At 44.7% G+C, this 13,411-nt stretch overlaps 1 protein-coding gene across 4 annotated transcripts in view; it reads left to right on the top strand.

Annotated features, from left to right (window-relative positions):
- The window catches only part of MRTFA (myocardin related transcription factor A), a 231,153-nt gene that overhangs the window by 127,959 nt on the left and 89,783 nt on the right, over window positions 1-13,411 (top strand). For all 4 annotated transcript variants that reach the window (XM_069231149.1, XM_069231148.1, XM_069231151.1 and 1 more), the window contains one exon: window positions 4,027-5,022. In XM_069231149.1, the coding sequence (XP_069087250.1) occupies window positions 4,027-5,022 (996 nt within the window). The remainder of the gene's footprint in view (window positions 1-4,026; window positions 5,023-13,411) is intronic.

Raw genomic sequence — 13,411 nt, 5'->3', positions numbered from 1 at the left:
TACCAAAGGTCATATCACCATTCCATCTAAACCAAACTGTGGAACTTCTAGTCTTCTTTTCCCAACCAGACTCAGTAGCCGAAAGAGCCTTGCATACATTAGACATAAAAAGAGCACTAATGTATTACATTGACAGAACGAAACAATTTTGTAAAACAAAACAATTATTTGTAGCCTTCCAAAAACCTCATGCAGGTAATCCTATATCCAAACAAGGCATTGCCAGATGGATAGTTAAATGCATTCAAACTTGCTGTATTAAAGCAAAAAGAGAATTGCCTATTACACCAAGAGCACATTCCACTAGGAAAAAAGGCGCCACATGACAGAAATTTGTAAGGCAGCCACCTGGTCTACGCCTCATACATTTACTAAGCATTACTGTGTAGATGTGTTAGCAACGCAACAAGCCACAGTAGGACAGGCCTTATTAAGAACATTATTTAAGACAACTTCAACTCCTACAGGCTGAACCACCCCTTTTTGGGAGATTACTGCTTGGTAGTCTATGCACAGCATGTGTATCTGCAGCTACACATGCCACCGAACGGAAAATGTCACTTACCCAGTGTACATCTGTTCGTGGCATAAGACGCTGCAGATTCACATGCGCCCTCCCACCTCCCCTGTAGCCGTTTTTAGTTGAATGAAAACTGTAAATATGTAAATAAATATTCTTTTAATACACATTAAGTACATACATAAATACTCCATTGCATGGGCACCTCTAGTATACTCACAACTCCTACCTCACCCTCTGCGGGGAAAACAATCTAAGATGGAGTCGACGCCCATGCGCAATGGAGCCGAAAGGGAGGAGTCACTCGGTCTCGTGACTCGAAAAGACTTCTTCGAAGAAAAACAACTTGTAACACTCCGAGCCCAACACTAGATGGCAGGATAATGCACAGCATGTGAATCTGCAGCGTCTCATGCCACAAACAGATGTACACTGGGTAAGTGACATTTTCCATTCATACCATAAACACAACTTTATGGTTAAAGTTCCTTTCAGCTGGGATAGTCTAAAAATGTTCATCCATACTGACAGGATTACTACTTACAATCCCAGTCCACATCACAATACCGAAAACATCTAACAGGAGGCCGCAGCCAGTGCAGGGACCAGGATCAGGCTTGCATATGTGTTTCCTGAGGCAGCATTATTTCCCATACCAGAGGAGGAATATTGCTTGCTTTGGACCATCAAATTTCATATGATCTCAGGGTATTGGGCATCATATTGTATGGACACACAATAGAATTTTGCTTCTAAGCTGCCATCAAAACCTCCAAGGATGGAACATCATCTACAGCTAGAATTTCTGCAATCAGAAATTATTAGACTATTTCAGAAGTCTATGATGGAGCCAGTGCAAAAGTTCAATAACACTGGGGCTTCTACTCAAGGTTTCTCCTTATTGACAAAAGGTCAACAGAGTGCTGCTCTATTTTGGATTGTCCAGTGCTGAATAGGTTCTTCAAGCTGCAAAGTTTCAGAATGGCCTTATACATACACAACTTTGACGATACCTACTTTTTTATGGTAGATGGCTAACGTTACCAATTCAGAGCAATTCCCTTTGACCTCACATTAGCACCCCATATGTTAACAAGAAAGAGGCAAAAGACTGATAAAGTTGGTGTAATGAAGCACAGTACGGGAAATAAAAGGTACTCTGGGGTGGCAGGGGGTGATGTCTTCTTGCGTTCCCTTGATTCCACAATGTATCATGTGGATGGGGCTGCTTTAGGAACAGTTAAACCTATAGTAGAAACAAGTCAAAGACAAGGGGACAAACAAATCGTTTACAGGATCTTTCAACTATTGATCTCTGGGCTGATCGAAAACTGTTTTCTGCATAAACATTCCGAAATTACGAGCAGTCACACTTACCCTAAAGGCATTCTTATCACTTTTCTGTCCTCAAAATGATTACTCTTTACTATATCAGAAAACAAAGCAGAATAAAATCTCAAAGGCTGTCTCAGGAAACCCAGCTCCTTTTTCCACTGGGATCCAAAGCACAACATCACACTGACATTGGAATACGTTCCATAACTGTAAAACATCCTGGCGTATGCCGTAAGCAGAAGCTGTGCCGATTGTCTTGAGTGAGAACTACATTCAGGATAGCTTCAGCGGGTGTTTTAAAGGAAACATATCCCTCTGCAGGATCTTTTCACAACAGAGAAAACTCCAAGTGACAATTCTTTGCCAGCTGGTGGCGGTATCCCAGGACAGAAGGAGCAGATGTTTCAAATCCTTGGTCAAAAATATTGTCTTATACTCTTCACCACCCACCCCAATTCTCCTTGTCCCAAGAGTTCTTTGCAAGCGGAATAGAGAACTATGTGTGGTCATACTAAATGCAGAATGGTATGTCACACTCAGTAAACTATGTAATCTTTAGAAACACTATTAAATCATCAAATACTGGCCATAATGTAGATAATGTCACAAAATGTATTTTAGTTATACTCCAGTGCGAATGAGATGACAATATTTCTTAATGTTCTTATAGCGTGGCGTGTGGGGTCTATTCAGACTTGACTAAGACAAATAAACATCTCAGTTGGTGATGATAATCAAGTGAAACCCAAGGACCGAACAGTATCCGTAAGCACAAGAATTGCAAAATTCCATCCGCAGTGTACAAAGAAATCCACAATGAAGTGCTGTAGTCACTGCTAATCCCGAGCATACTGTAGCGCCTTCTGTTCTGGGCGCATTACCTACATTAGTCATCATCTGAGAAATTAAGAATGTTGCTAATGAATCGCACAGTTTGTGCCTTTGTTCAGTTTTCCGCATTTATATCTTGGATACATTTTAAGGTGACCTTTTTCCTCCCTGTTCGAGAGGTTGCTTGAATTTCTTTGGGGTACGAAATCTGACAGGTGTAGCCTTTGCAGAAAATTGGAGCACCAAACCTCTCCACCTCATTGGCTCGAGTTTGTTATATTGTGAGGTGGATTTGCTACATGTGGTTTGTGGCTGTTTAAATGTGATTTTGCTTTCTTAACATTGTTTTGCATTAGCTATGAGGATTTCTAGACTAACATCTTGGAATTATTCAAGCCTTTGGCTGTACGGAACATATCAATGCTGAAGAACTGTAATCACAGGTACATCCGTTTTACTTCCTCACCAATCAAGACTTCTAGATGCATCGGAATCCGAAACAACTGTTTAGGATGTTGTGAGAGTCTGTATCTGTCAGTTGTGTGTAGCACAGGTCAGACTTAAACAACTGCTTCAGAAGCACCACCTTGTCTGGAGATCATTTTGACTCCTAATGTCCTGTAGAATGCAGGACTTTCAGAAGAATATTGCTAAATGACCTGCAATCCAGGCAGCAGAGTCAGTATTAAACTTTACATGTGGGCTTCAGGACAGGCCTTCGGTATGTTGAACCGAAAAAAAAACAGCAGTGTTAACAGTCTGCAGACGAATGATCATAGCCTGCAGGGAGAGTCTTTAATGCACAACTACCTTTCATGTTTAGCTGCAAACTTATTTTACATTGAATGCATCCGTACAAATGAAACACTCACAGAACAGCTAAATGCAGACATAAGTGAATATTGCATTAGGAGAAAATATTTTTTTATTATGAGACAATCCACTGACATTTTTAATTTATGCGGCTGGTTATACCTGGGTTAAGTACCTGTAGGATACTGATAAACCGCTGGTTAATGGGGTCTTAAGCTCTAGTGAATGGACTGATTTGTGAGAATAGAGATTATGTATGTAGTTATTAGACCGATATGGTGAAAGGAATTTTTTCCCTCTGAATGGGCAGTCAGAATAGCTGCAGCCTTATCTATACATGTGGGGCAGTGGATATACCTGGGGGTCATATTTGCCATCACACGTGATACTCCCTGAAGACTGTTTATTGGCAGTGGTTGTGCACCGTGACTTGCGGCTCTTGGGCATTGCCGCAACTGATCCATCCACTTTCACCCATACTGTGTGTCTGGTATTAACAGTCACTTGTCTTTGTTTCCCTCCACAAGGTGGCAGAGCTGAAGCAAGAACTGAAGCTGCGGGGTCTTCCTGTGTCAGGTACAAAAACTGACCTGATCGAGAGGCTGAAATCCCACCAGGATGGTAACACTGTACCCAAACCCAGTCCTACACGGCCCAAAACAGGAGAAGTACCGGTGGCGTTTTCTGCTGGACGACTGGGCACTGCACCCGCAGAGACACCTATGATATTTGGCAGCACCAGCTCCTCTCCTCCACTGTCCCCAACCCCCTCTGAGCACTCCCTGCTCAGCCTGGATGAAGCCTCGTGCTGTGACGCCTTTGGTGAGATGGTTTCCTCCCCACTGACGCAGCTGACCTTGCAGGCCTCACCAGCACCACCAGTAAAAGAGGAGCCACCAGCTGCCACTTCCCCAGCAAATTGCAGGGATTCTGATATGCTTGACAAGGACCAGATGCTGCAGGAGAAGGACAAGCAGATTGAAGAGTTGACACGGCGGCTGCAACAGAAGCAGCAGCTGGTTGAAATGCTGCGACAGCAGCTGGAGCAGGAGAAGCGGGCACAGCAGCAAGGACCAGCAGGTGGCAATACCACCTCTCCATTAGTTGCAGCCCAGCTGTTGCCCAATCAGCAAATCAAGCAGGAGGTAGACTTTTCTCCCTGCCAGTCTGAGGAGCCCAGTACCCTTTTCCTTCCCAGCCAGGACGACCCAGGCCAAGCAGAACATTTCAACTCAGCCAAGGCGTCCTCCTCCAGCCAAATGGACACTTCAGAAACTGTCTCTTTGCCAAAGCCAGCAGCTGTGAAGCAGGAGCACTCACCCAAAGCAACAAAGACGTGCCATGTGCCAGCAGTGCCACACGTGTTCCTCAGCCACCCACCTGGAGGCCTAAGTCAGCTTCTGAAGGGGACTGGGTCACCGGCCATCATCACTGACTCCACTGGGGCCCACCTGCTTCTCACAGTTACCAATCAGAATGCAGAGGTACGAAGCCAGTCACCCCAGGGACGGACAGGGCTACAGGTAAGTGCACTCTCAAACTAACATATTCTGCAGTAGTACAGTGATGGCTTTCAGACTAACTGTGGGTCAACTAGAAGTTCTGGTTCGGAGTAGTGTTGAGTGATTAGTCAGCAGGGAATGTTAACACATTCACATACCTTTACTCCTGTTAGCTGCAGAATGACCCTGCACTCTTTTTCCTATCACAATTGTCCATCCCTACTAAGAACTGTTTATACAACATTATAATAATGATGAGGTGAAACCGACAATGCCCATCACTGCTGCATTATCTCTGATCTGATTTCCCACTGTACAGTAGATTCAGAAAGACTTTGCAAAGCACTTGTTCCTCTACTCCCTTCCATGTTTAACACCACTCCCTTTTGGTTCCAAGTTAATTTAATTCACTGACTTTGTAAATGAAATCAATTTTCTGGTATCTGACAAGTTAGTATTTTTAGTTTCTTTCGTCCCGTCCATGTTTGATTTTTGATGATAGGGACGGGACTCTCTCCAAGATGAGCTGCATTATCCTGGTAAAGGTGGCAACCTCAATTTTGTGTGATGCCTACTATTCAATCACGCGTCACGGAGCTTCATAACTTATCTAAGTTAAAGCCCAGTAAATCAAAGCTGGGACGATGCAGGCGTGGGGTGGGAGTAATCTTTAACAGCTGACGCCATGAAAGATGTTGTGGAGGAGCAGCATTTTGAGTTGAATGGGAAGGGCTAACAACTTTCTTAACTAAGACAATGAAGCTAAGGGAGAAGTAATTTAAGAAACTGTAACAAGCAATAGCACATATTTACTACGGTCCCTCGACTGATATTTTTCATGCAAATAGTGATGTCAGTGACTGCTTCAGTGTCTTCATCAGTGGCTCGGCCTGCAGTCAGATTGCCCACTCTTAAAGTACAAGCCATTAAAGAGGAGAATCATTCTCTAGAATACAAGTGGTTAACAATTTACTGCTGCCAACTCCAAGACCCATTAGAAAGTGCAAGCCCCTCTAACAAAAGTGAATTATTACTTTGGTAGGCAAATGTCCACCTCAAAGGATAAGGCCACCACCTGCTAGATGTCACACAAATTAAGTTAAATAAATCTCTGCTCAGTCCCTGGTGACTAGACAAGAAGCAGTCATGCTTAAATAATAGGCAGTGTGTAAAGTATTTAAGCAGTGCATACACAGTGGAAAAAGTCATACAGAGCACAATAAAATTCTACAACCATTTTACAAAAAGAGAAATATTTTATTAGTCAACTAAGACCAAAATCTAGTAAGGTAAGGTGAGCCAGAAATATCATTTTGCAAGGTTTAAGTGAAACTAGCACCAAAAAGTGCAAAGTGCCAATAATATTCTATGGAAGTAGTAGGCCGGGACTTCGGTGCAATTTGTAAAGTGCAAAGTGCCAATGATATTCTATGGAAGTAGTAGGCCGGGACTTAGGTGCAATTTGTTAGCTAACCGCAATAGAGCCATGGTTGGATACAGCAAGTGGATTGGTCTTGGTTAAAGTCAGGAAGTTGAGAAAGTTTGAAAAAGATTCTAAGTCCCAGCACAGAAAGGGACTTTGTCATCTTTTGAGAAAAAGCTTCTCCTTCAGCGGGCAACTGCTGAAATTGTAGCTGCCGTAATGGAATCGAAGATTGTATACTTGTAGCCAGTTGGTCCCTATGGTGCTTTGGTGATTTTGCGTTAAAAAATTTCTGAGTCCCAATGGAGAATGGAACTTAGTCGTTTTTTAGGAAGTGCTGGGAGCCTTGACTAGGACAAAGATGAAGTTGAATCAGATACCATGGAACTACTGGTTAAATACTTTTTTTTCTGGCATATCCCCCTGAAACTCTGGAGGAAAAGTTTTTCAAAGTTTTCTGAGTTTCTTCCGATGCCCAAACAACCACAGGAGTCCAGTTCTGAGGTCCGCAGGACCTTATGGGAGGGCACTTAGAGGCTCTCATTGTGTCAACCAGAGGCCAGTACCAAAGTCCAGTCCAGGTCCAGTTGCTTTTCGACAGCTGGGTTCTTCCTGTAAAAGGCTTCTTGAGCTCTATTTGTCCCTGTAGCCACATAGGGTGGTCAACCACCTAACTCTTGGAGTCCGCATATCTGTGATGAGTGCAAGAGGGAGTAGGTCCTTAAGGGCTCCTCTCTGGTCACAGGCTGCAGGTGTAGTCCTTGTTTGATCTTCGCAGGTCCAATAAGTGTTCTGAGGAGGTTACCTTGGGATGCCACATTTATGCCTGTCACCAGCTGTTGGGTGCAGGTGACTCATGGGCACTCCCTAACCAGTGGAATAAAAGCTCCTAGGGGGAATCTTACCCGTCTTTTCAGTACATCCTGTTTTCCTTACTGCAAACAGTCATATGGTGCCCCTTACTCTCAAAGTTCAAAATGGGGGAACGCCTTCTCTCCTTTTGCAGAGCCTGTAAGCCCAGCCACTGGTAGAACCAGGGTTATGAGCAGCGCATTTTTCCTCTGTGGTCACTCAAAACAGGTTTTGAGGGTAGCTTTACTCCCTCTCGGTGTGGTGCAAGCCTGACTAAGGAGACAAATCCTGGGTCCTTTGCAGATGCCACCTAAAACCTATTTGCAACAGGAAAAGCTTCTTTGAAGTAGAATAATTTCCTAGTCCCGCACCAGCTGTTCTTCCTGCCAGGTGAAGAATGCAACTTCCCACTCCCAGCCTGTTGCCTATGCTCTGGGAGCAGGTTTCATAATATTTTCAAACCTGATTCAGGCCAAGTACATGCTGGGCAGTTGCCGAAGAGAAAATTCACATCAACCTCCAAATGCTTCAGGCAAAGATAACTTTCTAAAAGTTACATTTCCTATATAGTTAATAACTGTTTGAGGTCTTGGTCCATGCGTTTGCAGCTTAGTACGTGCTTGGGCAGAGTTTTACTGTAATTCCTCCTAAATAAGACTGCTGAATAACTGCAAGGCACTATCACATGTCTGTCCACTCTCAAAGAAGGTTATTCTTGCTGGGCAAAGGCCACCTCATTGACTTCCACTAATTGTGAGGCCCAATATACGTTGGTACATCATGTAGACTAATGCCCCCATCTTATACCTCCCTAGAATAAAATTCTTGACAAGCTCACACCCCCATATGAACAGTCGAATCTCAGTCTCAGATGTATTCATCTGATACACTGGAAATGATGTTCTGGAGATTTTAAGTATATGTATGTAACAGTATTATTTTAAACATTGCTTCTTGGCCCAGAAGCTACTGTGGCTGCTACCTCCACTGTCCGACATCCACCCTAAACGTGTTCAAAAGTTGGGATAGGTTACTGCAGATAATTCTTCTTTTCTTCATGGTACCTATATTTCTAGGTGCCCAAAGCTGTCTGTGAATATCTGTAAGGGGCCCCGGAACATGTTTTGGGGTATCTGTTTTGTGAGGGGATATAATTGTGACTTCTGTTGTATGCAGTAGCTGGTTTGCTTTCAGAATATTGCAGATACTTGAAGAGCCGATTTATTTTTATTCCTGGTTACGCTACAATCAAAAGAACATCATCGGCGTCTAATGATCTTTGTGGCATGTGTAGGGGTATCCTGATTTCAGTGTATTTGTTAGTGGCTTGCCAATCAATTTCTACAATTAAGATGTTATCAGTGTTTTATTTTTTTAATGTGCCAGAAATTTGATAGGGACAGTATTTGTCCAGTGTTAAAAATAGACAATAAGTGGGAGAAATTAATCTGTAATGTTTTTATTGCATTACATAGTGGTTACTATAAAGATGTGTGGCAATATCTAACTTCCGACACATATCAAAGTGTGGAAATAGATTCCATGCAATCCAGAAATCACAAAATTTTATTTTCTTTCATACTGACACTAAACAAGCAATTATCCCTCAGAGGCGTTTCTGCTCAGCCCTTCCTCACGGAGTCCTAACCTGAACTCTATTCATAAGCCAGTCTAATCAGAAGGGTTGTGTCTGGTAGATCAGGCAGGGCCCATGGACAAAGGAGACCGTGGCAATAGGGAGGCATGAATGCCAGAATTGGGAAACCCGGAGCCTACAGTGAGCCAGGGCAAACTTATATTGAGAAGAGGGGACCAGAAAAGAATGAGACAGGTAGGTGTTTGGTTAAGCAAATGCATTTGCCATACAAGAGCAGCATTTAAGAGATTCGTAAATGGGCTTTTGATGTGTCACCCTGCTAATAGGGGTTTCCATAGGCTATTTCTCTTGTGTACGATTTATTTTATGGAAAACGTAATTGTATCCAACTTCAGTAACAGAATCTAAAAGCTAACATAGTGAATTTAATGCCATGGTATTGGTGATAAGAGACTTGCAGGCACGCTTCTCATTGGTGCTGTTATTCTGCTTAATCTGTGGTCAATTGTACTAGACTATCACTCTTTTGGGACAGACCTGACAACTTAAAGAAGCTACAAAGACTCTTATCCGAAGCAGGGAAAAAAGTACAAAGGAAACCACAAGGGAAATTGCCTAAAAAGTTCCATAGGACCTCTCAATTGGCTCTCATAATCGGCTGTCCCCTACTGTCTTTCACAATTGGTTCCACAGTCGTAACAATTCAGTTTACAGCAGTGCTTTAAATGGGCCGGTACTCTCCGGTACTGAGTACCAGCACTTTTTTATTTTGAGAGGGAGAGTACCGGCACATCTCAAGAAAAACGTAATACTTTTAATTGGAGAGTACCGGCACTTCTCAGAAACAAGCAGGTACTCTGGCACAGAGTACCTGCACTTTAATTTTTCCATTTCAAGCACTGGTTTACAGCAAGCAGAATCTTGGATGAGGCATTATACTGTGGAGAGCTGGGGAGGCACAGATATAGAGTTTCACAATGTCACAGAGCTGCCTATTGGAACCACGTTCTGCACTAAGTGTAGGCGATAAGAAACACTTTGCTTCTCTTAGTGCTGCCCATGAGCCATTGACAAAAGCTTCCATTTGGACCAGGGCACAAGATATCCTTTGTCCCCATACTTCCAGATACTACGATACAAAGAGTGTGTAACCAATGCGGTAGGTAAACAGTAAGAGCTAACAGAGATAGAACAGGAACAGTAAGTTGTAATCACTCAAGCATGTACTGTACTAATCATGAAGAATGTTCAGATTGAGAATGGGTACCACTTTGAGTACATGGACTTGGTTGCTGTAATGAAACAGTGCATATTTTGTGCAGGCAATCTGAATCTTCATGTTTTTTTGTTGACGATGATTACTCATCCACACTGTGTGGCCAAAAAAGTGTAATTGTGAAGTGGTGCTAAACCTTTCATCCATTGCTGCCTAGTTCCTCACCCGCGGAAGTGTGTATGTGAATTTCCATTCACCTTTTAGGAACTGTATAGAAGTCTGTATTTGCACGCCTAGTCCAATACTGTCTTCAGATCTACTAGTCCTTACTGTCACATTGTGCCTCCTGCGACTTGAAAACTGAAGAACTGCCTAAAGGCAGGCATTTCCCACTTTCCCACTGGTTACATACATCAAGTAAAAAGGTGCTTGCAGCAATGATTTAATGCAGTAGCCATTTTCAGTGTGGATCATTTAAATGCAGAGAAAACTGTCATACATGTCAACATGATTGGTTCAAGGGGAGCCTCATCATTTTTTTTTTAAACCAAAAACTTTGTCATTTGAGCTGTTTCCCACTGAAAAGTGCTTTCACTTTGCTGTAAGTGTAAGGAAATGCCTCCTTGGCATGGTTACCCCCTGACGTTTTGCCTTTGCTGATGCTAAGTTTTGATTTGAAAGTGTGCTGAGGCCTGCTAACCAGGCCCCAGCACCAGTGTTCTTTCCCTAACCTGTACTTTTGTTTCCACAATTGGCACACCCTGGCATCCAGGTAAGTCCCTTGTAACTGGTACCCCTGGTACCAAGGGCCCTGATGCCAGGGAAGGTCTCTAAGGGCTGCAATATGCCTTATGCCACCCTGGGGACCCCTCACTCAGCACAGACACACTGCTTGCCAGCTTGTGTGTGCTAGTGGGGATAAAAAGACTAAGTCGACATGGCACTCCCCTCAGGGTGCCATGCCAACCCCACACTGCCTATGAAGTATAGATAAGTCACCCCTCTAGCAGGCCTTACAGCCCTAAGGCAGGGTGCACTGTACCATAGGTTAGGGCATGAGCACTATGCCCCTACAGTGTCTAAGCAAAACCTTAGACATTGTAAGTGCGGGGTAGCCATAAGAGCATATGGTCTGGGAGTCTGTCATGCACGAACTCCACAGCACCATAATGGCTATACTGAAAACTGTGAAGTTTGGTATCAAACTTCTCAGCACAATAAATGCACACTGATGCCAGTGTACATTTTATTGTAACATACACCCCAGAGGGCACCTTAGAGGTGCCCCCTGAAACCTTAACCGACTAACCGTGTAGGCTGACTAGTTTTAGCAGCCTGCCACACACCAGACATGTTGCTGGCCACATGGGGAGAGTGCCTTTGTTACTCTGTGGCTAGTAACAAAGCCTGTACTGGGTGGAGATGCTTATCACCTCCCCCTGCAGGAACTGTAACACCTGGTGGTGAGCCTCAAAGGCTCACCCCCTTTGTTACAGCACCCCAGGGCACTCCAGCTAGTGGAGTTGCCCACCCCCTCCGGCCACGGACCCACTTTTGGCGGCAAGGCCGGAGGAGATAATGAGAAAAACAAGGAGGAGTCACTGGCCAGTCAGGACAGCCCCTAAGGTGTCCTGAGCTGAGGTGACTCTAACTTTTAGAAATCCTCCATCTTGCAGATCGAGGATTCCCCCAATAGGATTAGGAATGTGCCCCCCTCCCCTCAGGGAGGAGGCACAAAGAGGGTGTAGCCACTCTCAGGGCTAGTAGCCATTGGCTACTAACCCCCCAGACCTAAACACCCCCCTAAATTCAGTATTTAGGGGCTCCCCAGAACCTAGGAACTCAGATTCCGGCAACCTAAGAAGAAGAGGACTGCTAAGCTGAAAAACCCTGCAGAGAAGACGGAGACACCAACTGCTTTGGCCCCAGCTCTACCGGCCTGTCTCCCCACTTCTAAAGACACTGCTCCAGCGACGCTTTCCACAGGGACCAGCGACCTCTGAAGCCTCAGAGGACTGCCCTGCATCTAGAAGGACCAAGAACTCCTGAGGGCAGCGGCTCTGTTCACCAAAGACTGCAACTTTGCAACAAAGAAGCAACTTTGAAACAACACGCGTTTCCTGCGGGAAGCGTGAGACTTGGCACTCTGCACCCGACGCCCCCGGCTCGACTTGTGGAGAACAATCACTTCAGGGAGGACTCCCCGGCGACTACGAGACCGTGAGTAGCCAGAGTTGACCCCCCTGAGCCCCCACAGCGACGCCTGCAGAGGGAATCACGAGGCTCCCCCTGACCGAGACTGCCTGCTTCCAAGAACCCGACGCCTGGTAGGGACACTGCACCTTCAGCCCCCAGGACCTGAAGGATCCGACCTCCAGTGCAGGAGCGACCCCCAGGTGGCCCTCTCCCTTGCCCAGGTGGTGGCTACACCGAGGAGCCCCCCCCCCCCCTTGCCTACCTGCATCGCTGAAGAGACCCCTTGGTCTCCCATTGCTTTCTATTACAAACCCAACGCTTGTTTGCACACTGCACCCGGCCGCCCCCGTGCCGCTGAGGGTGTACCTTCTGTGCTGACTTGTGTCCCCCCGGTGCCCTACAAAACCCCCCTGGTCTGCCCTCCGAAGACGAGGGTACTTACCTGCTGGCAGACTGGAACCAGGGCACCCCCTTCTCCATTGAAGCCTATGCGTTTTGGGCACCACTTTGACCTCTGCACCTGACCGGCCCTGAGCTGCTGGTGTGGTAACTTTGGGGTTGCTCTGAACCCCCAACGGTTGGCTACCTTGGACCCAAAGTTGAACCCCGTAGGTGGTTTACTTACCTGCAAAAACTAACAAACTCTTACTTCCCCCAGGAACTGTTGAAAATTGCACTAAGTGTCTAGTTTTAAAATAGCTATATGTCATTTATGTGAAAACTGTATATGCTATTTTGCTAATTCAAAGTTCCTAAAGTACCTACCTGCAATACCATTCATTTGAAGTATTACATGTAAATCTTGAGCCTGTGGTTCTTAAAATAAACTAAGAAAATATATTTTTCTATACAAAAACCTATTGGCCTGGAATTGTCTCTTAGTGTGTGTTCTTCATTTATTGCCTGTGTGTGTACACCAAATGCTTAACCCTACCCTCTGATAAGCCTACTGCTCGACCACACTACCACAAAATAGAGCATTAGAATTATCTCTTTTTGCCACTATCTTACCTCTAAGGGGAACCCTTGGACTATGTGCATACTATTCCTTACTTTGAAATAGTGCATACAGAGCCAACTTCCTACAGTAAGTTAATAGAGAAAATACATTTCTCTGACTTATTTT

Source organism: Pleurodeles waltl, chromosome 4_2 (assembly GCF_031143425.1).
Source record: "Pleurodeles waltl isolate 20211129_DDA chromosome 4_2, aPleWal1.hap1.20221129, whole genome shotgun sequence".
Taxonomy (NCBI): Eukaryota; Metazoa; Chordata; class Amphibia; order Caudata; family Salamandridae; genus Pleurodeles; species Pleurodeles waltl.
The sequence above is the reverse complement of the archived record's forward strand: the minus strand, read 5'-3'. Positions and strand labels throughout refer to the sequence as shown.